We start from the raw sequence: 24430 nt of genomic DNA, 5'->3' as shown, positions 1-24430 counted from the left end.
TTATGAGAAAATTTTAAATCTAATATAATTGGTAACAGATGTCAAGGCCAAATCCAACACTGTATTTATCATGACATCTGAGATAATTATGGGGATTACCATTGAGCAATATATACAGCACATTCAGTATGCCAGGCTTAAAATAGGTGGATGGGGTATACGTCCATGCCACCGAACATATTGGAGGAAACTGAGTCAGGCTTAATGAGATGCATGGGATTGAGATGTCCATGGCATCAGGCATATTGTAGGGGAATAGAAGCCAGGTGTAGAATGAGATGGGTGGGATGAAAACTTCCAGCCATCTGTGCAGTACCTGGACTTCATAAGTGTCTCCCCTTCTGTGAGCGTTCAATGGCTGCTCTTGTATGTATTCCTCTCATGGGTAAAGGCAATTAATGTCTTAAATGGTAAATTCCCATAATCCAAGTCTCATATGGATTTAAAAATTTGAGGATAATAATGATAGCAAAAAATGTGAAATGATCACAAAAACTGTGAATTTGCTTTGAGTCAGAATATAAGTTACAATGTACAATGATTCCAAATAATATTTTTTGCAAAAATAATATTTCTAGAATTAATTTACACTTGTCATAGTAATCTGTTTACCAAGGACATACTTTATATAATGTGATCAAATAATCAGTTGGAAAAACAGAACACAATCTTAAAAGAATGAAAATCTCTATGAAAACAAACTCATACTATTAATTTCAAAATTTAGATACAATGGCATAAAAAGGAAACCTTTATGTAACATTTGAACTGACATTATTTCTCCGAGTGAATTTAGAGCATTTTTGATTTCAATATCTAAAATCTCCACATCTCATGTGTTTAAATCAACAATTGTTTTCTATGAAGATTTCTCCTCTATCTTCCAATGCCCTTGAAAAAAATACTTTGACATTTTGCTCTTTTCTAATCATTTGCAAGGCATTTACCTTCTTACCCTCAGGCTTCTAAGGATTGTTAGAATCAAACGCAATAATATATATGAAAATAACTTTTAATTGTGATATGTAAATGTGAGCTATTATTATTCCCTGAATTTGCTCTCATCATTTTTTTGTCAAATAAAGGAAAGTAGATATGCTATTATTATAGCTTCTCTGATTTCTGAAAAGAGAAGTCATGTTTTTGTCATATACCCAACTCTTCAGCTAATGGTTTTAAAAGGTAGAAATAGGTAAAATAACATGATAATCAAAATCCTGCCTCATTTGGGACAGCAATTCCTTTTCTGGTCAAACATTTTATTTAGCTACTCCTTTTCCTCCAAACTTGACTACAATACTAATATGCCCAAATTGACTAACTTGAGTTTCAGCTTTTATTTGACTTTTCTTCCTTATGGTACAAATTCTCCTGAGCTACAGAGAGGGCAAAAGTATAATGGCCAGAATGAGAAAGAGAAGAAAAGAATTAAATAAAAAGTGAATCCATAAGTTCAGAGAAACCTGGAAGGACCTGCATGAACTGATGATGAGTGAGATGATCAGAACCAGAAGAACATTATACACAGTATCATCAACATTATGTGTTGATCAGCTGTGATAGACTAGATTCTTCTCACCAATACAACAGTACAAGAAAGTTCCAAAGGACTCATGATGGAAAAGGCTCTCCAAATCCAGAAAAGAAAAAAAAAAGGAACTGTGGAATATGGATGCTGATTGGATCATACTATTTCTTTTGTTTTTAGTGCTGATGTTTTTCTTTTTTGAGGTTTGTCCTTTTTGTTCTGATTCTTCTCGTATAACATGACTAATGCAGAAATGTGTTTGATGTTATTGTATACATATAACCTATATCAGATTACCTGCTGTCTAGGGGAGGGGGGGAGGGAGGGGAGGGAGGAAGAAAAATTTGAAATTGGAAATCTTATATAAACAAATGTTGAAAACTATCTCTAGGGGTAGCTAGGTGGCACAGCGGATAAAGCACCAGCCCTGGATTCAGGAGGACCTGAGTTCAAATCCAGCCTCAGACACTTGATACTTACTAGCTGGGTGACCCTGGGCAAGTTACTTAACCCCCATTGCCCCCCCCCACCAAAAAAAAAGAAAACTATCTCTACATGTAATTGGAAAATAATAAAATACTTTTATTTAAAACAAGAGAGAATCCATAAATTGGATAATCAGTACTTGAGTAATTTAGAGCTGACTGTATCTGAAGACATTCTCCTGACTCTCTTTCAGTAGGATAGTTATGAAAAAATAGCCATCTTGGTTTATAATTTAGTTAGTAATGACTATACATGTAAAAAATGGAGAAGTAAGGCACACAGAAAAAAAGCAGCAAGTTAAACATTATTTCCCCTTTAAAGATTTCTGGGAGAAATCACTAGAAAATAAAACTTTAAAAAGTGATTTGAAGCCATTGAGCATCACCAGGATACTATGATATTCCATGACTCGGGCATAGAACATCACTAGAGGAATATAGATGTCAAAAAATTGGCCCATTATTTTGGGCAGAAGCTCAGAGTTAATAGTCAACATTCATTAAGTGTCTAATATGTGCCAGACACTGTGCCAAGTATTAGGAATACAAACATGAAAAAAGACAGTCCTAGCCCTCAAGGAGCTTACAGTCTAATGGGAGAAGACAAGAGAACAAAGGAAGCTGAAAAGCAGGGTTGGAGATGAGGAAGGTAAGGAAAAGGGACGTGGTGGAGAAGTCAGAGAAATCCTGAATAGCATAACTAAGTAAGAAATAAGGAGATATTTGTCCTGAGCCCTCTCCTTAAATGGAGGTTTTGAAGTTCATGGTTCTCCCCCATGGTTCTGCCCCAACTATAGGGGCATAAAGTACCATTGGGGTATAAGTACAGAGAGAGGCTCATTTGGTCTTGCAGATAATTTTCACGATGATGAGCTTCCTGGAACATGGTATAGAAGTCAGAGAAATCCCAAAGTAATGCAGCCAGGTGAGAGAGAAATAATGATATGGTTGTCCTGAGCTCTCTCCTTAATGGAGGCTTTTGGAATCATTCAAAGAATGGATCAATTTTTCAAAGGCAATCCAGTCTCCTCTTCTCCTGTTCAATTCTGTCCCTGTTCATTGTACATCTAATGCATGTCCAGTTCTTAAGTATTCATCAGAAAGTAGGAGCTAGTTTGATTTGATGAATTAAGAAATACAGAGTCATCGAAGGCTTTTGGCATGATGAAAGAATTTATATACCTTCTTAGTGCCTTTACATATATAGGTGCTCAATTAAGTATTTGTTTTATGAATGAATGAATATAGTGCCTTGAATTATAAGTTTTGTGTAGTGTCTCTGATAAAACTGTAGGTAACCGCAAAGTAGAGTCTATTAATTATACCTCTTTTGTATATTCTACAGCATCTTATTGATGCTCAGTAAATAATGAATTAATAATGAAAGCAATGTGTAAGGAAGTAGAGCTATGAGATGCATATGAGTAGTGGAATCAGAGGAAAACATGATAGTTTAGTTTAAGGCCCAGTGGTCCTTGAGGCAGTTCTCCAGACTTCTGAAGAACAGCATTCTTGGAACTCAATGTATCCACATTATCTCTCTTTATAGGCTCACGGTTTTGCTCACTAACTACTATTGTCTTTTCTATTCCTGGCCTTTCTGTTTTAAGATAACATTTAAAATGATCACTATTCGCCTATGCGGATGTGGGCTTAGAATACTCGTGTATAATCAGTAGTCTTACATATGTTTATATATAAGGAATGTACTTTGGTTTGCAGCTGCTATTTGGAGAGCCTGGAGCTGTTTGCAATAATTGCCTCTTTGACTTTAGGTTTGCTCCAAATTTTTACTTAAGAAGAGTCATACAATTTTTCAACCAACTCCTTTTCTCTTCTTTTCTTTTCTTTTCTTTTCTTTTCTTTTCTTTTCTTTTCTTTTCTTTTCTTTTCTTTTCTTTTCTTTTCTTTTCTTTTCTTTTCTTTTCTTTTCTTTTCTTTTCTTTTCTTTTCTTTTCTTTTCTTTTCTAGGCTCTATAATATTCTCTCACTAGAGTTCTACTTCTCTTTTTGACTGTGATGTCCAAATAAGGCTGGGTCTTGAAGATTGTACCAAAGGATCACATAATCTGGCAGGTTCTATCAAGCTGGAAAGACTCCAGTTATGGGGCTAGTGATAGATTATATGTCCATAGTTTGAGACTCAGTATAGCTAAATTTGGAGTAAATCATTACCAGGTTGGCTGCAGAATGATAATTTTTTCTGGCATGAAAACTCAACAAGGCAATATACTAAGGCACAAGAGAGGCTGTAATCTGGTTTTTGTTTTTTGTTGTTTTTGTTTTTTCGGTGGGGCAATGAGGGTTAAGTGACTTGCCCAGAGCCACACAACTAGTAAGTGTCAAGTGTCTGAGGCTTGATTTGAATTTAGGTCCTCCTGAATCCAGGGCTGGTACTCTATCCAATGCGCCATCTAGCTGCCCCTAATCTGTTTTGATGGAAGGAGAGAAGGCACTATGCTAAACCCTTTACAAACATTCCTCTTAGCCTCACAACAACCCTATGAGGTAGGTGTTGTTATTATCCTCATTTTGCAGTTGAGGAAACTGAGGCAAATAGAGTTTAAGTGACTTATGCAGGGTCACACAGCTACTAAGTGCCCAAGATCAAATTTGAACTCAGCTCTTTTTGACTCCAGGCCCTGCACTTTATTCACAACACCATATAGATGCTTCTAGGAGTAGTGCACTCACAAGAGTATATACCCACACCTGTAAAAATACAGATCCTTGAAATATTAAAATGAGAATCATGTGCCTAGTACTGTGCCAAAGGTATTACATTCTGAATCTTCAACCAGAGAAAAATAACCCAGATGCCATTTCTTCTGCTTCCTCTGACTCTATTGATCCCAACACCATCATAAGATTCTCTCATCTTCTCAACCTTGTTCCTCAGTCCAGTATTCTATTGCTGAGGTCTCCAGGAAGGTTGCCTGGCTTTGCAAGGCCTCATGAGTATTTGTGACTGCCCTCTGAGTGAGAACTTTTCTGGTCTTGAGCTACTCCTGAGCATTTGACTTTGGCTCTATCCAATGGCAGGCCCCGCCCCCCTGTTTTGGGGCGGGACTGAGAGGAAAAGTGCAGCTTTGCCTTCAAAACACTGTGTTCTTTGAAAACACAATATGTTTCTTGATAGGTAAGAGATAAATAAAACACAAAACTTGAGGTTGTGTTGTATAACCATCATTTCTCACCATCGCCACATTTCCCTAAGATTCCTGTTAACTTTGTAACTAGAAACTCTTCAGTTAGATTGGATGCTGAGTAAGTGGTTTTGTAGGATTGCAGTTTGAGATAAGAAGGAATTCCTACCCCCAGCTCAGGTCTGTCTTGCTTAACTTTTGATTAGATGGGGTTCTTTTTCAGAACACACAAAAGACAACTTGCGAAATGACCTCGGTGCGTGGTTATGCCGGCTGCTTGACTTGGCATGGTTGCTGAAATCATTTTGCCTGTTATTTATTTGCATGTCATTCTCATCAATAGAAAAATACATAGAAGATTTTAAACTTTGAGTCCTTTCAAAAGTACTTTGACTTCTACCCCAAAGAGTAAATTTTATCTGTGTTAATTAAAACTATTTTCTTAGGATTAAGTCATTACTTTTGCAGATTTATCTTTCTGACTTTCTGTGATTTTATCTTTTTCTTGACACGGTGCTCCTTTTTCCTGTATTTCCAGACCTTTCCAATGACTCACCCCCTCAGTAGTACACTCTTGTAACAAAGAAATATATTTAAGCAAAACAAATCATATCCCTAAAAATGCATGCATCATTCCATGTTTAGGCACTTTGCCAAGAAGTAGAATGCATGTTTCATCATCAGTTCTCTGTGGTCGTGATTAGTCACTTGTCTTGAATTCTAAAGTCTTTTAATGTAGTTTTCTTTTACATTATTGTCTTTATCATAAAACTATTTTCTTGGTTCTGTTTTGGTCTCTATCAGTTCTTATAGATTTTCTCAAGTTTCTATGAACATTTCATATCTGCCATTTCTTTCATTGAATTGACATTTTTGTTTAATTTTCCAATTTGTTCAGCTACCCCTGAATGAAAACTAACTTTTTGTCCAGTTTTCAGAGTGAGAAAGAGAGACAAATAGACTCTGTGAGAGAGGAAAAGAGTGGGGCCGAGGGAAGAAAAGGATGAGGAGAAAGGGAAGACATTTATTAAATGCACTATGCTGAACCCTGGAGTACATATACAAGGAAGCAATACAGCCTTTGTCCTCAAGAAGTTTACATTCAAATAGGTTACAACAAATCTATGGTCCCAGGACCATTGTGTGTCTGAATCGGGACCTGAACACAGGTCCTTATTCCAAGTCTGGCTTTCTATCTGTTAGGCCATGATGCCTATAATTTTAACAAATAAGTTATAAATCTAATTTCATTATACTATTTAGGTCTGTAGAGCTGAATTAAGGTATAAATGTATATTTTGTTTATTTTGGGGGGTTAAGTGACTTGCCCAAAGTCACACAGCTATTAAGTGTTAAGTGTCTGAGGCCAGATTTGAACTCAGGTCCTCCTGTATCCAGGGCTGGTGCTCTATCCACTGTGCCACCTAGCTGCCTCTATTTTGTTTATGTTGCTGATAGACATTGGTTTATATCACATGATAGACGTGACTAAAATTCCTTTGTTTAATCATGTTGTTTTCTGTGGAATGTAATCTTCCTGAGAGCAAGAACTGGTTTGTTTCTGTCTTTTTAACCTCAGCTCAGTACTTTGAAAAGAGTAACCAGTTAACAAACGTTTGTTGAATTAAATTACAGAAAATAAATGACTAAGATCCAGTTGTAACCAGGGTATTTTTTGCAGACATTGAGGCGGCTGCTCTACTGATATAAATCCAGGCAGGCCTAAAGTCCGTGCCCCAAAGATTCTTTAGGATATAAAAAAGACTTTTGCTTTCTTTGTATCCCTAGTGCTCAGCACAATGCCTGGCACAGAGGAAGCCCTTAATAAATGTGTATTGACTCCCTGATGTGCCCAACACTGTGCTACTATTACTGGAGATACAAATACAAAAGCAAGACAGTCCCTAAACTCAAGGAGCTTCCATTCTAATAAGAGGAGACAGCATACATAAGGGAGTGGTGGCCAGGGAAAAGAAGCCAGGAGGTTGGGGAGTGGACTGATGGTGGGGTGGGGCATTAACATGACCCTTCCAGAGGCAGCTTGTTGTTCTCATAGTCCTGATCCCAAGGAGCTGGAAGCTTAGGTGCATTACTCCTTCCTGCTTCTCCTTAGATGTTCAGACCTTGCTTATCTATTTTTTTGTTGCTATTATTTGTATCCTTTTCTAACTAGATCACATAATAGAATAAACTTTTCTGAAGAAATTTGCTAACTTGATTTTGGATATTATTATTCTAAAAGTAACACTGAAATCCTAGGCATTAAACCAACTGATCAAAGAATAATTCCTAGTTTCTTCTTTGGCATCTGAGTTAACTGTGCTAATTTTAAAATATTTTGCTATATCCTTATCATTTCTTTCATGCTACATACAGTAATCTGGCAAAAAAGATATGGGGGGGGCATCTAGGTGGTATAGTGGATAAAGCACCGGCCCTGGATTCAGGAGGACCTGAGTTCAAATCCAGCTTCAGACACTTGACACTTACTAGCTGTGTGACCCTGGGCAAGTCACTTAACCCTCAATGCCCCACCAAAAAAAAGATATGAGGTAGGAGAAATTGTTTTTCATTGTAAATGCGTCTAAATATTGTGACTTTTTTCCACACTTGAGAAATTTAATTATCATTGGTCCCTTGTGTGTGCCATAGTACCATCCTTAATCAATGTTTTCTTTCAAGCCCTTCCATGGCTTCCCTCTACTAGAAGAAAGGAAGAACTGTGAAACTATGTCAAATGTAATGCTATCCTCTTGATATCGGGCATAGGAAGGCCTTAAAGACCAGGGATATCCTTTCCTGAGATGTGATGTAGGACAGCTATTCAAATTAGAGAAAATCATCATTTCTGAATTTCTGGTCCTAGTATTCCATGTCATATACATATATACATTCATACATACATATACACACACCCACATGTGTGTGTGTGTGGGCATGTATGTAAAGCATTCGTTCTATATAAGAAGTGTTTTCTGGGACTTCTTTTTTCCAGCCTCTATAAATCTCACTGGAGCATATCTATGTGTTAGGAGCATTGCTTGGAAATTGGCAAACATGATTTAATGATTACCAATTTAAACCTTGTTCCCCCTGCTGGAAGGCAGCATAGGCTAACCTACTAATGTACTTTGGGTGATTAGTTGCACCTGCTGTCCATCCCCAGTGGGGGACCACATGATCACATTGTCTGAGCTATTTACATTTTCTTCCTGTACATTTCTCTTTCCTAATACCTATTGACTCACTGTACTCAATGGAGGAAAAATTATTGTTGCACTTCTCTGTCCACTTGGTTTTACTTTAGGACTATTTTGCCCTGGCATAGCAAAGCTAGAAAGTCTGTTAGAAGAAGAGATCCTACTTATATTTAATTCAAAAAGGGCAGTTGTGAGCAGGGATCCTTTCCTTATAGTTACTGGCAACTACCCTTTCAATGGAAAATGGTAACTTATGAAATGTGCATACTTTGACTGCATTTATATGGCTTTAATCACAAACAAACTTTTCAGGTAATTAAACCAACTCCCCAGACACTTAAAAGTTTCAATCAGAAATGGTTACTTTGATAATCCTATGATCTCATTGGTATTGAGACTACTTCAAGTGGTACCATTTAGTTGATCTTTGACTTGGGATCATAGATATAGAACTAGAAGTGACTTTGGAGGTCATCTAATCCAATACTCTCTTTTTACAGATGGGGAAACTGAGGACTGAAGTGCTTAGGTTATTTGTCCAAGCTCATACAGGTAGTAATTGGCAGAGCCAGGGCTCAAATCCAGACAAATTCTGACTAAAACTCTAACATTCTTTTCCACTGTAATGTGTGCAGTTTTTGTCCATGTCTATATTAGGAGCATTTTCATTGTCTCTTTTAACATTTTTTTGTTTGTGGATCTCATTCTCATCACATGACTAACTTGCTTTTGTAGTCAAGTTATGTCCATGATGATGCCATTCTAGCCCCCCAATTATTTTGTACATTATATATATATGTATGTGTATGTATGTATGTATGTATGTATAGATAGATATTAGATATACAGGGTGAAACAAAAGTCACAATGTTTTAATTAATTTTTGAAAATTACTTTTTATTTTATGCCATTCATGAGATTTTTCAACTGTAATGTAAATTAACTTCTTATGTATATTGTATATGATGGTACAGTATCATAAATTAAAAAACAAAAAATAAAGGAGTGATTAAATATTGAAATCCCTTCTCTTGGCCCACCCTGTATATAAAATTTCCCCTAGATTAGATTGTAAACTCTTTAAGGAGTGTTTTTTGTGTAGTTGTGTAGGTATGTGTTGTGAGAGAAAGGAAAATGAGAGAGAGAGAGAGGGGTAAAGGGAGAGACAGAGATAGAGACAGGCAGGCTCACCAAGTCCATTTCTTTTCCTGAAAAATGTATTCATTATATAGGGTAGCAACTGTTTGCTCTCTTTCATTTCTTCTATATTTTCTAACATTTTTCACTATCTTCCTGTGCCTACTTTTACATAAAAATCCACAATGATTAAGGTATATGTAATTTAGTTTGGATGTTAACTTCAAGTCTTCATAGAATTTCTCTTTCTTCCTCTAGTTAAAAAAAAAATGTTGGTGCATAAATGGGAGTTAACTTTAGAGTAGTGTGTTTATGTTCTTCATGAGCATTCTTTAGTAAGCTGAAACAGATAGATGTCCTTGGACATGGTATGTTTCATTGTCTACAGTTTCACGATTAAAGTGACTTATAATTATTTTATTCTACATTATTCACATGAGAACCTGTGAGATGGCTTACTTAGTTCTACTCATTTATTTCTCCTGGTTTCATTTTATATGAACAAGGATCCATTCCACTACAATCTTGGAGATGGTGTAAAAACCAGGGTGATTCATAGAACTTTCTACCTTACTTTTTCTGTTATTTTCCTACAGTTATTACAGTAGCATAAAAGAGGACCATGCAAAATTTCTTTCTTTTCATGAATTGACATGACCAATAAATTAATCAATCATTAGTTGTTGCCCTTCAAGTGATGAACCCCTCCTTACTTAGCTACACTACTTCTTGGGGAAGCAGGCTTTATTTGCTAAAATAATATTAGTAATATAACATTTTGAGCCTTGTTTATGAATTTGTGTTGTCATAAAAGTTAACTCACTGGGGGCAGCTAGGTGGCGCAATGGATAGATAAGGCACTAGCCTTGGATTCAGGAGCACCTGAGTTCAAACCCAGCCTCAGACACTTACTAGCTGTGTGACCCTGGGCAAGTCACTTAAACCCCATTGCCCTGCAAAAAAAACCAAAAACCAAAAAACAAACAAACAAAAAAAAGTTAACTCATTTCTGTATATGACTGTTAGGTGTGCGAGCTCTTCACTCTTTTCCATATGGATTTTTGCCTACTGACTTGTTTGACAAGCTTGCCAAAGGATTGAAAAATAGAAAAGGACAAAAAAAAGTCTGTCAACTTCTGTCTAGATTTTTGTGTTCCAGCACTAACCCATTTTCTTTCCTATAAGCATCTTGCTGTCTTTTCAACTAACTGTCCCCTCACATTTGAATCAACTAACATTTAATCACTTTTTTTACAAGGATAAAATTAATCACCCTTCCTAAATTTGATATCCCTCTTCACATCTGTATCTCACAAGAACACCAAGAAATGATATTCTCTAATTCTAAATGGGGGTAGATAGTATATTCTTCCTTTTATTATAAGTTAGTTCAAAATCACTAGAGATTTTTGAGCATGCTTATTTAATTGGGTTATTTTAATAAGTGGATATTATAGGATCAGTCTTTAGCAGGGTTCTCCCATCCCTCTAACCCAACATGGGTTAGACTAGATATTGGAAGACATTTGAGTTACCATACCCTACTGAACAGATGCTCCCCATATGGCAGGCTATATTCACTTGCATGGTGCCTTATGGGTTGAACCTTTTATGCCCTTGGATAACCAGGAAGCAACTACAGAACAGCCAGGAAGCTGGACTAAGGGAGGCATACCTTTTGACCTTCCTTACCTTTCCCCCTCCAACTAAATTTGGGCTTTGTCACCTTTTGGGTAAAATCTAGCCTACCCCATTTGAGATAGAGGAGGCGTGAATCCTGGTAAATATTGGTCCCATCACTGTGGAATTATAAAAAACTCATTCCCTAAAGTTCTCATCTATTTTAAAAAGAGTTCATTAATAAAACATTAATACTATAAATAATCCCTGTTCAGAACTCATAATAATATAGTCATTTACTAGACAGAATAAAATAGAACAGTCTGTGGGGTAAGTACCAAGGAGGTGTTAAATTCCTATATAAAAATAGCAATACAGCTTAGTGGAAGTTGAGGTAAAAAGTAATGGGCTTTGAATTCTGACTTTACCACTTACAAAGCCCTGTTGTGACTTGTCACATAGCCTTTCTAAGTTCATTTCCTTTCCATAAGCTTCTTGAGGGCAGGTACTGTCTTTTGCTTCTTTTTGTGTTCTTTCTCAGTGCTTAACACAGTGCCCAGCACATAATAAGTGCTTAATAAATATTTATTGACTCACAGACTTATCTCTAAAATAGAATATTTGTTTTATTTACCTCTTAGTTTATTTTAAGGATCAAAAAGGCTAATATATGTAAGCCCCTTTATAAATTTTAAAGTTGTATTAAGCTGTTACATAAAGATCAAAACTCTATAAGTTATAATAATTATTAGCGAGTATTTCTGAATATAATTTCATTTGGAAGTAGCCATGTTATTACTTTTGTGTTTCCCTCTGAATCTTGGAATGTATTTCTTTGAGGCATAATCAGATGATCAGTTTTGGTCAAGATGAGACATTATAACACAGTATCTTCCTTTTTTCATTTTTTGAATGTCAACTTGAATTTTTAATTGTCGATTTATTTATCATTATAATATTAAATCATGTTATTATTATATCAGATTACATGATTATATGAGTTATATATATTATGAATAATTATATTAAATTGCATTTAGCATATTTTAGTATGTAGTGTTAATTTATTTTAGTAATAAAACATCATATATATTTTCTCAAAGGTGGAGGGGCTTTGTTCAAGGACTCATATACTATTGCAGTTCAGGTGGCTTTATAGAATCCTTTTACGTTTATTTGACAGATGAATAGATGCATGTTCAGAGAAGTAAATACTTCACCCAACAGTAAGTTATTAACAAAGCTTTCCTTATATCATATTATCACAGATATAGAGCTAGAAATGAATCAGAGGTCATCTAGTTCTCCCCCTTTACATAATTCCTGCTTTGCACATGAGAAAACTGAAGTTTAGAGAGGTTAAGAGAGGAATTTCCCAACACCATCATTCATTCAACATACACTCATTGAAAGCCTGTTCCTTGTATAAGGGACTATGGTATACACTATCAGGAAATTTTAAAAATGACTGAAACATGGTTTCTGAACTTAGGGATCCTATATTTCTTATCTCGTAGGGGCCACAAAAGGAGACGAGGTGTTTTCTCTTGGGCAACTTCTTTAACTTTGTTATTTCTAAGGTTATAGATTCATCTTGAAATCTTGCACAGTGCTAGACTAACCTTTCTTTTATGTTTCAGTCAAAGCATAACTGAAGCATTGAATAGATATATTTTAGAAAAACAACCCTTGGGTAAAAGTAAGCAAGCTTTAAAATAAAAAAGGGGATGATCGTGAAATCAGAGTATTCCAGTGTCCATACTCCTGCACAAAATAAAAATAAATTCTTCTTTCAAAGAGGCTGGGACAGCTAGAGCTCTGGGCTGCATTCCTTTCTTTATACAAGCTAAATTCCCTGGTTGCTTTCTGATAACTAAATAGGGCTGTCAGAAGCACACCTGCTGGAGAAGGAATCAATCAATTCTGAAAAAAAAATTAGCTTGAGATTCTATTTTTGGTCCAACTGTTAAGGATATCGTTATTGTTGTTGTTGTTGTTGTTGTTGTTAAACTTGTGTGGTCATAGATTTATTCTGACTAGAAAGCTGTTTCTGAGGGAATGCATTAAATCAAAATAGAATCTGAACAAGAACCTCCACAATTATCATCAACAGGAGTTGTAACCTATTAGGACATTGTTTTCTAAGGCTGTGCATGCATAGAAGGTGGTCACCCTAAGGCAAAAATCAAAATGAGGAAAGGCCCAAATTATGCTTGGTTAAGAAGGATCAAAGAGGAACATCTGAGATGTTGCTTTTGTGGGATGTGCTGTTCTCTGGTTCTGTGACTCTCTGTGATTAGCATGTAGTGTGGCAAGGCTCCACCCTGGAAATTGGATTGTCAACTTGAAGGCTTTTTCCTTCTTATTTTAGAGCTCTTAAAACTCAAAAGCTCGGGGGAAAGAAATTAAATGGTGCTTCAGTGCTGTGGTTTCCTTGTCATTATAATTTCGAATTCTATGGGTCTTGAAATAACTCATCAGTTCTGAGGTTCCAAACTCTGACCACTCAGAAGAACTTGGCACTTGAAAGGGGAATGATTATCTCCTTCCTTTCAGTGTTTCCACTAAGACTGAAGTGGGGCAAAAGTTGGGGAATATGGTGACTGCAGAAATAAGCAACTTTTGAGGGATAGTCCATGGTTCCTCTCCACTGCTTTTAGTTTCCCAAGTTTGTGTGTGTTTGCTAGCTTAAAAAGGAAACATTTTAATGTCTTAAAAGTCAAGTAAACAAACATTTATTAAGTACTTACTATGTGCCAGGCACTGTGCTAAGCACTAGGGCTGAAAGATAGACAAATACTATCCCTGCCCTTGAGGGGCTTATAATCTAATGGGGGGAGACAATGTTCACCCCACCATGTACAAACAAAATGTATACAGGATAATTTAGAAATAATCTGTCTTAAAAATCATATATTTGGTAGTCAAGTGTTACACTTTTTTGGGGAGGAGGCAATGAGGGTTAAGTGACTTGCCCAGGGTCACACAGCTAGTAAGTGTCAAGTGTCTGAGGTCGGATTTGAACTCAGGTCCTCTTGATTCTAGGGCTGGTGCTTTATCCACTACACCACGTAGCTGCCCCTAAGTGTTACACTTTTAAGCAATTATAGTCTATTTTTTGGTTGTTATTTGTGTGTGTGTGTGTGTGTGTGTGTGTGTGTGTGTACAATACACACATATATACATACGCATATACACATACACAGGCACACATACACATACACACACACACATATAAAAGCTTATTATGTTGAAATCCATGGAGGCAGGGTTCCTAGATTCTCTTTGAATCCTCTCCCCAACCAGGACCCTTCAATCTCCAGGGTTTATAGATTTAGAATTAGAAGGGATATTAGAGGTCATCTTGTCTCCTTCAATTTACAGCTGAGCAAACTGAGGCCCAAGGTGGTTAAACGTTAGCCATACAAGTAGAAAGTAATGGAGTCAGGGTTTGTCTCGGGTCTTCTGATATCCAAACTAGCACTTTCCACCATATCACCCTGGTGAATTGAATTACCACATGCATGATATGTGGTGGTGATGGTGACAATCTTTGAAATAAAATTCAGCATGTATTTTATTTTGCTTGTCTTTTTTCTACTTGATGATGCACAAAGCATTATGTTTCTCTCACTATTTCTAGTGATTGGGCTATATTTTCCTACCCAGTAAAAAGATGAATCATTATGGAATGCGTATTCAGATGAATTGGCTGCTTTGAACCTTGTACATTGTTTGACAACTCTGATATATAGATTTGCTTCCCTTTAGAATTATTTAGGAAGGACTGCTTTTTGGGGGGCTCAGCTGTTTGCATAGCTGAAAGTTATTTGACTTCTTTGAATTGTTCAGATGCTCAAGAGAAAATGATACAAATGACCTTTTTATTTTAAGGTAGCTCTTGGTTTACCTTATTGGGGATGTTGTCATCTATTAGTATTTTTTTTTTGCATCAGACTATTATGGGAATATTCATTATCTTACCCAAATGAATTGTGTATAACATAAAAGGAGATAAAGTGTATTTCATCATGTAGATTCAAAGTATTTGAACACAGAGGGTATAAAGTAGTTAATTAGGCATGCTAACAGTGTTAAGGCACTGGCTAGGTCAAATTTAGGTTGGAATTTGCTCTTATTGTTTGTTCTTCTCCCATTATGACATTCCATTACAAGCCCCTTAAGGAAAGGGATTTGTGGTAATTGTCCTGACATCTCTGTGTATACTCTGTCCAGCTGGGACTCTGACATCAACATTCTTTGCACAGTCATTTCTAGCATAATCTTTTTTTCTTCCCCTTTCCCATTGCCTTTTCATTTTCTAGACTAGAATGAAAAAAAGTTCAGACAACCAGTTTCAAAGGTTTGTTTTGACAGTTGTCGTGGAGGTGCATATACATTTTGCTAGTTTAGAAAAACTATTCTCTTTAAAATCCAGCCTAGCAATTTAAAAATCATGTAGTGGTACTATTCCTAAGTTCCCATACATGTCCACTGCTTCCCTCTGTGTCTGGGCTCATGCACTTCTCCATGCTTTAAGAGCAAGTTCAAAGGCCACCTTTTTGATGACACCTTTACTATCTCCTCTAGCTTGTTGTTGTCGAACAGAAAGGTAATTTTTTTTTCAAGACATCAGTCATGATGTAGTGAAAAAAAGATAGACATCCAGAGTCACAGAATTTGTTGGAAGGGACCTCATTGGCTATCTAGTACAAAACCTGGAAAGATTTTCCACCATGGCATATCCAACAAAGGATCAGACATTCAGCCTTTGTTTGAAGATCCCAGTAGCTCCTGAGGTAGCCCTTTCTGCTTTTGGATACCTTTGATTATTAGGAAGATTTTTTTTTATGTCTAACCTAAATGTGCTTCTTTGCAATTTCCAATTATTTCCCATAGTTCTCCTTATATTCTCTGAGGCAAAAAAAAAAAAGAACAAGTCTCTTCTTCCATATCACAGTCTTTTGAGGTCTTGAAGACAGTTATCCTGTCCTACCCAGAGGTTTGTTTTTTTTGTTTTTTTTTGTCTAAAATAAACATTTCTGGTTCATTTACCCAATCTTCATATGGCTAGGACTCAAGGCCCTAACTACATTGCAAGTATAGTGCATAACCAAAATGTCTTAGGTGGTTGTTGTTCAGTTGTGTCTAACTCTTGCAAAGATATTGGAGTGGTTTGCCATTTCCTTCTCTGGTGGATTAAGGCAAACAGAGGTTAAGTGACTTGTCCAGGGCCTCACAGTTAATAAGTATCTGAGACTGAATTTGAACTCAGTTCTTCCTGACTCTGCACCTAGTCTTCTATCCCCTGAGCCACCTAGCTGCCTCCTAGGCAACCAGAGGTTCATTACTTGCCTAAGTTCACATAGCTAGTAAGTGTCTGAGGCTGGTTTGGACTTAGGTCTTCCTGACTCCAGGCACTAGTCACTGAGCCATCTAGTTACCATTGGCGAATACCAATGTACAATTGGTGAGGAAATCTGACAATGTAACAAATAGAAATGTGTATAAAAATTGTATAGTGGAATGGAAAGAACAAAGGAGTTAGGAAAACTGGATTTGAATCCTTCTTCAACTATTTGCTCTATAATGATAAGGTTACCACCTTTGAGAGTCTGTCTTTCATATGTAGAATGGTGATAAAAATCTGTGTACTTTCTATTTTACAGACCTATTATGTGGGGAGTGCTTTATAAACTTTAAAACACTTTACAAATGATAGTTTCTAATCCTCTAATAGGGTGCAGGGGAGACTGATTTCCCTATTTGGCCAGACTATATATTTAGAATAATATAATTTGACTACCTAGGCATATTTCAATAACTTTAGAAATTCTGCGACTGATTTTTTGACATTTCACTTCTTGACATTTAGTAAGTAGTAAAAACAAAAACCCAGATAGCTCTCTCTGCCTGTACTGAGAACATTCTGGAATTATCCTGGCAGTTGAAGTGGTGATAAGCAACCCTCCACATTGTGGTAATAGCCACACAAGAAAGGTTGCAGATTCCATAGGAGAGGAAGAAACTGAGTTCTTGACAAAGGCCAAACCAGACCTGAAATTGTGACCAGCAAGTGGCCTTCTAATTACAGTTCAAACCCCTTTATTTTCCTCCTGAATCTGGTTAATAGTAGGGTCTCAGAAGGGACTCATGTATTTATAGCCTGCAATACTTTCTAGCATTATGGGGTAGATCCTAAGAACAGTGAAGGCATTTTAATGAATGCAGGTTCGTAATCAAACTGGACAATTGGGGGTATACTCCATTTGGAGATGCAGAGACTTCCTTCTTTCCTAGTTAATTTCTCAGCATCACATTAGTTCAGATTACCTGCGTAATATCTCAAGTTGGTGTGGTTGAATAGTTTAGACTTGACTGTTAAAAATGTGCATAAGTCCTCAAGTGGAAGTAGTCTAATTCATCAAGGGTAGAGAATGGCTCTTCCATATCTACCTAGCTTATCCAGATATTTTAAAAGTTAGTAGGAGTCGAGCATATTGGGGAAAAATTATTATATGTATGTTATTTGTAGGATTTTTTCCCTTTTTCTTTCTGAGACAAAATAGTATCCAGAACATCCCTAGGCTATTAATATTATGAAATATATACATATATATGTATATATATGTATGTATATCTATATATATATATATATATATATCTGTGACACATTATTATTACATTTACCTCCAATCTTTCATATAAACAAGAGGAATCATGGCACAAATAAGATAGATCCAGAGCAATTTGGAGTTACAGCTTAGGGTTTGGAAAACATTAAAGATTCTGCTAATTGTTGGCACTCTTTGTAGTCATCTCACCCATTTATGGACACAGTCATGGTTAAAAATGAACATGATACTGGATATTATAATGTCACAGAGGGGGCAAAGAAAGGTCATAATTGCAAAGGGAGGGACTTTGTTAGGATCAGAAGGAGCATACATATAAATGCTGAATTTATCTATCATCTGAAGACAACTTACTTGTTTTTCTGTAGCATTCTAAGAAATGAATTTTCTTTGCCTGGACCACTGATCAATGGCAGTATAGATCAGTAAGTAGAATGGATGTCTTCTACCTTCCCCTCCCTATCCCTGTATTTAAGTGGAGAAAAGAACTCTTCCCATGCTTACTTTTGCATTCTGAGTTTCACAAACACATCTTGGTACTGAAGGTGATATAGTGGAAAGAGAAATAGACAATATTCTATCATAATAGGACTGACTTTACCACTTTCCACCCCAGCTTATAATCTTATCAAAGTTTATATAATGATACATGTAACTTGATTGATGTCATGGGAGGATCCCTAGCACTGATAGACTGCTTAAGAGCTCCACGGTGTGCTAAATCAGTGATGTCAAACTGAAATAGAAACAGGGGCCTCTGACCCATACTTAACTATTCTTGCAGGTCACATATTGTTTAAAAAAATCATTAACATTATCTATGTTTTGCTGTAATTTTATTTATTTGTTTTGTTGTATTTATTTTTTCCAGTTACATTTTAAGCTGGTTTCTCCACCTTTTCCCATGGTAGCAGTGTATGACATCCCTAGGCTAAATCATAGGGAGACTATTAACAATGAATTCATTCACAGTGAAGGAAGATATGAACATATGATACACTTAAATAGGTCAAGGAAGATATATATCTTTTTTCAAGAATAGAAGTACTTTTCTGTTAAAATTATATTTTAACCTTGCTAGCAAGTGAAACTTAACAGGGTGCTAATGGAAAAGATACTTCTTAGCTGGGAAAGATCTAAACTCATTTAAATTCCTTTCCATGAATTACAGAGCTACAAGAGGTCTTCAGTTCTGGTTCAGTCCCCTCATTTTAAGAGTGATGAAAACAAAACCCAGAGGGGGTTAGCTGATTTGTCCAAGGTCACAGAACCAAGCTAAGACTGGAACCTAGATTTTCTGACTTTGTTTCTTGCTCTTCTCTCTATCTCATAATCCTAATATTTGAACACATTTAAGCTGTCCTTGTAAGTAGTATGCTTAAAAAACCCTTCTGTACTGGAGGTGTCAAACAGTGCAGCCCACAACGCTCCTGATTATGGGCCAGATTAAAATGTATTTGGGAAATTTTCAACAGAATAATAAAGATCCAGTAAGTCCCAGGTAATATTATATTTTAAAACTAAGTTAATATGTGACCTGTAATAATCCGTACGTATGAATTAAAATTGGTCCCTGGTTCGCATATGTGTTCAACACTCCTGCTCCATTTAGTCTTCCTAGTTACTTGGAGACCTCATTTTTAACTACTCTTAAGTCATGTTTGTGCTCTCTTCCTTTATAAAATAAAGTAAATTCACTCAAATACCTTAGGGATGAGCAACTGACCTCACATATATCTGCTAAATGTATAGGAAGAGAGCAAAGCATTCTGAAGTAGATGTAATATGATAGAGACAGTTTCAACCCATGGATTGTAGCAATAATTTTGTAGTAGCAAAGGATTGGAAACAAGGTAGATGTTTTTCTATTGGGGGAGAGTTAAACAAATTGTAGTACAAGAACATAATGGAATTTTAATTGTCTAAAGAAATGTTTAATATAAAGCATTCAAAGAATCAAGGAAAGACTTATCAGAACTAATGATTTTTTTTGTTTGGGTGGGGCAATGGGGGTTAAGTGACTTGGCCAGGGTCACACAGCTAGTAAGTGTCAAGTGTCTGAGGCTGGATTTGAACTCAGGTACTCCTGAATCCAGGGCCAGTGCTTTATCCACTGCGCCACCTAGCTGCCCCAGAACTAATGCATTTTCCAGTAAGCAGGTCCAGGAAAGCAATATACAAAATGACTACAAAAATACAAGTAGAAAGAATGATAAAATAAAACTGAACACTATATACTTATAATGACCAACCTTACAAGGACCCAGAGGCCAGTTGAGAAAATGTACCTCCTGCCCTGGAGAGTGCGAGAGGACTACATTATATAATATTGAATATACTGTTAGACTGAACTGCTTTTCATTTTTAAAAAGTCTTTTTTATAAGGGATATCTTATTAGGTAGGGAACAAAACAAGAATTTAAAAAAAAATTAAAGTGCAGTAGGAACATAATGAAAATATGCCAAAAGCAAAAGAGTATCATATTCATAGCATTGATTTCTGGGAGGCAAAAGCAGGGTGCACACTATAAATATATGATTTGTGAAAAGCTACTGGCCTCTTGTGATTTTTATAGTATTGAATTCACTTGAAACATATTTGTGAATGGGTCTATAGTGCCATCAATAGCATAATTTTGAACATGGAATGAAATGATTTATATGTAATATAATATTTCTTTGGGGATCTGCTTGACATACTTTATTCACCATTCTTGAACCATTTACTCATTCATCCACTTATTCAACCTATCAGATTAAAATTGTGAATGATCATCCAATAACAGAACTTTGATGACCCAATACTGCAACTGAGGTAGAGATGAATAAAGCCTGATGTCAAATTTGGTTTTTATTACCCTTGTTCATTTATAAGATGTGGATGCCACTTATATGAACAGTCTTATCAATATGTCTATTCTAGTATTTGTATTTGGAGATGAAACGAAGAGCATAATATTGAAATCTTTACTGTTTATAAGCATTCACCCCCCCCCCAAATAAAAGGTAATCTTTCTTCAAGGGAGTAGGCAAATGGGAGACAAAGGACAAGAAGAGAATTCATCATTCATAATAGCTTAATTGAATTAACTGATAATTTTTACTTGTTCTCTCAATGTCTGAGCAAGAAACTTCACCTCTCTGGGCTCCAGTTTCCTCACCTGAAAAATGAGGGTGCTGAAAGTTCTGTTTGAGCTCTCAATCCAGGATCCTATGATTTTTCTTTTATGGATCATGTGATAGATGCATGCTACATCTACCACAGTGGAAAGTGCTGATAGATAAGCTGGCACAATGGAGTATGGGCTTTCAGTTGTGCTGGATGGAACTAGAGGCATGGGGACTTTTCTTCTCTCTCTTTTTAAGGTGGTACTGAGAGATTACTGTGGGATGGGACAGGGAGGTGTCAGCAGCAGAGCTTAGAAAGCAGTGGATTGGGTAGCAGCTTCCCATAATAACATGAGCTGGCCTTCTGCCATGCTTCTCTGGCAGAGTGTGCTGAAGAGGAGGACTGGGAAACAGCTGTGCCTAGTACTGCTGGTGGACAGTGGAGCACCTTCTTCTCCATGGAACTGCTTCACAATGTTCTGTCTGAAAGGTGAGGGGTTTGGTGACAATTAGAGGATGAAAGGAGAGTAGGAAATAGTTTTTGGGGGTGTGCTGGTTTGTGAGGCATGCCTTGCCATAGTACAAATACTAATCGGTGGAGTGTGTGTGTGTCTGTGTGTGTGTGTGAGAGAGAGAGAGAGAGAGAGAGAGAGAGAGAGAGAGAGAGAGAGAGAGAGAGAGAGAGAGAGAGAGAGAGAGAGAGAGAGATTTATTATTCTTTTTTGTTGTTACAAACAGGAATGACCTCCCCCCACCCCTTTCCTCCCTCTGGGGAGGATGTAATTCTTTTGTAATCTATGGGGATCTTTCTCCGTCAATATGATTTATAGGGCATGATATACATAAATAGTTAAATGTGCAGAAGAAATGGGTGTTTTTGTGAACTTTGTAACTTATACATATTCGTAAAATAAGAAAAGTTCTCCATGAAATGAATGGCAGAGATGAAAAGCTGTAATGGAGAGAGAAATAAATTGGACAAAGTATTCTTGCATTGTGTTGTCATAACATACACCTTTGAAGAGAAAGTGATTTTCTAGTATATAGTATAATTGGTTAAGTTCAAAGGCTGTGTGTGTGTGCATGTTTATCCTGTACTCATGTTTTTTGTTCTTCCTTCATTGTTTTATTTTTGTGGGATTTTATGATTATTTCATTTCGGCAATTTAAAGTGTAGTGACTATGGATTTCTAAGAATGTGAGTTTATATTCCTAGCAATGGAAATTCTTTGTATCCTTTTATGTATGCTGTTCTACTGATGTAAAGTATTTGATTCTGTCCCTCCCCGACTTGCCATTTATGGTATTAATGATTATGTGCTTCCCCTTTGCCACTGATTACTCTGTTCTCAGAGTCTGTGAATGAGATCTATGGTTTCCTTAGTTTCTATCTTTATAGGTTTACCCAGGTTGACACTTAACCCCATAAAAGTCATTTTAAACATGACATATATGAACAAGTTTTGCAAAATATAAAATGAAATTAATATTGTTTTCTACTCAAGGAATATCCATTCTTGCTAGGTTATTGTTTACCATGTAACTTCAAATGCCTGGTTGCAATAGATTTCCAACTAGCTTTTTAGAACTGTGACCTGAAGCCAAGTATAGATAGAATATTGGAGACAATGTAGAATAGCAATATTGGCTCAGAATTTGGAGTCAGAAAACTTAGATTTAAACATTTGCTCATTCATTAATATCTATGTGACTTTGGGCAAGTTGCTTGCTCATTATAAAATGAGATCTTGTGCTGAGGGATCCTAGGAATTTTAAATCCTTGCAAACAATTCTGGATGTAAAATATCATCGTTTCTGATATTACTTTTTCTAAGATAATTTCTTCTTGATGTAAAATGCTTATAATGACAGAGAATCTACCTGCAAGTTTAACTGAAATTTCAACAGTACAATTTTAAAGTGGTTATGAAATAATAATTTTAAACTTTCAGTTTTTTCCCCCTTAATTGAATGCAGGTGTGGAATAGTCACAGGGTGGAGTGTGTGTGTGTATGTATGTGTGTACAATTCAATGTCTCCACCTAGTCCCACAACAGCAATTAATTTTATAAAGAATATCTTTGATTCTTAGCAGTTTCCTCAGTAACCAAGCAAGCTAAGAAATGTCAAACATGGAGCGTATGTTGATAACTTTAGATTTTTGCATTGCTAGTATGTTTTAATAAACACCTATAATTTTTCTTTTTCTATGAAAAGTATGCCTTTATTTTTTTATGACCTGGAAAGCCCTTTGACATTTTGACCTTTTTGAGGGAGGGGGAATAGGGGTTAAGTGACTTGCCCAGGGTCACACAGCTAGTTAAGTGTGAAGTGGCTGAGGTTGGATTTGAACTCAGGTCCTCCTGAATCCAGGGCCGGTGCTTTATCCACTGTACCACCTAGCTGCCCCCATTCTGACCTTTTTTAAAAAGTGATTTGCACATTTGTGTTATCTACTACTAAGGTTTTTTAGATGGCTATTACAATATGTTGATATAAATTGGTAATATGGTGCGGGTCACTATGATTGAACAGGCAGAGATACTAGCAAGATCTAGATGCTATTGCTTTAAGTCCAAGGCTTTGCTCCATTTGCTTTAGGTGGATATGAGAGAACTAGTCATTTCATTTGCATGTACCATGTCTAGTAGCTTTGATGCTGTAGTTATGTTTGGGGGTTATTTGTTCTGTGATTATGGTTTAGCATTGCCATTGGGGAATGGAATTGTGTTGGAATCATGTTCTTGTGTATTGGTTTTTAAGTGTTGTACAAAACCTTCAAAAATCAGAAAGCCTCCCATGCTGCTGTAGAGTTCCCTGACTCCAAAATTTCTCTCCCCACAAACTTTTCTTCCTTTTCACAATCCCCAATATTTATCTAGGGTTTTTTTGTTTGTTTGTTTGTTTCCATGAAACTACTTTTGGCACAATACACATGTCATCTTTGGGCAACCCGCATCTCTTCCCGAAGTGAGATAAGATAATATTCCTTTGCTGTTGCTGTTGAAGTCACACAGATGATTTCACACTGCCCAAGTATTCAAACATATCCTCTCTGGGAAATATCTGATCAGCCTGTAGGAAGTTGTTTACTGAAGGTCTGCTGCAGACTGCTTTGGTTAACAAAGTTATGGTGCATTCATTACAACAGAAACTCATAATCCTGCATGATCAGAGCATGAAATGTTCTGGGTAGTTAGGTATTAGGAATATCTATTAAATATCTAATATCTAAGCAAATGCTGTTGCTTTTGGAATTTATGAAAGGGGTGATAAATACCTAATTTTTAAGTTTTAAATTTAATTTTGATATGTTTTATGAGTATTTTTCTCCCTAGACTTATATACTAAATTCAATCTGGCTAATTTTCCTCAGCTCTTTTTTCTATGTCAGAAATACAGTTTTTTAGGGGAGGAAAGTTGGGAAACTATAAACTGTGTGTCTACACATTTACATTGTAGATTATTTTCTATATCCTTTTTACACTTCACAATTACAGAATGAGAGCAGTCCTTAGGCCTAATATTAGCGAAGTTATGTTGGAGATTCTGGTCATGAAAAATTTCAGGC

General features: G+C 36.3%; 1 protein-coding gene across 4 annotated transcripts in view; it reads left to right on the top strand.

Moving 5' to 3' along the window:
* Window positions 1-24430, top strand: part of NHSL1 (NHS like 1) — a 295287-nt gene that overhangs the window by 127685 nt on the left and 143172 nt on the right. The window contains exon 1 of one of the 4 annotated variants that reach the window (XM_044002294.1): window positions 21292-21349. The exons of the other annotated variants lie outside the window; for them this stretch is intronic. Coding sequence (XP_043858229.1) covers window positions 21334-21349 — 16 coding nt within the window. The 5' untranslated portion in view covers window positions 21292-21333. Of the gene's footprint in view, window positions 1-21291; window positions 21350-24430 lie in introns of those variants that run through there. 4 annotated transcript variants of the gene reach the window in all.

Source organism: Dromiciops gliroides, chromosome 4 (assembly GCF_019393635.1).
Source record: "Dromiciops gliroides isolate mDroGli1 chromosome 4, mDroGli1.pri, whole genome shotgun sequence".
Taxonomy (NCBI): domain Eukaryota; kingdom Metazoa; phylum Chordata; class Mammalia; order Microbiotheria; family Microbiotheriidae; genus Dromiciops; species Dromiciops gliroides.
This window is presented reverse-complemented; position numbering and strand designations above follow the sequence as displayed.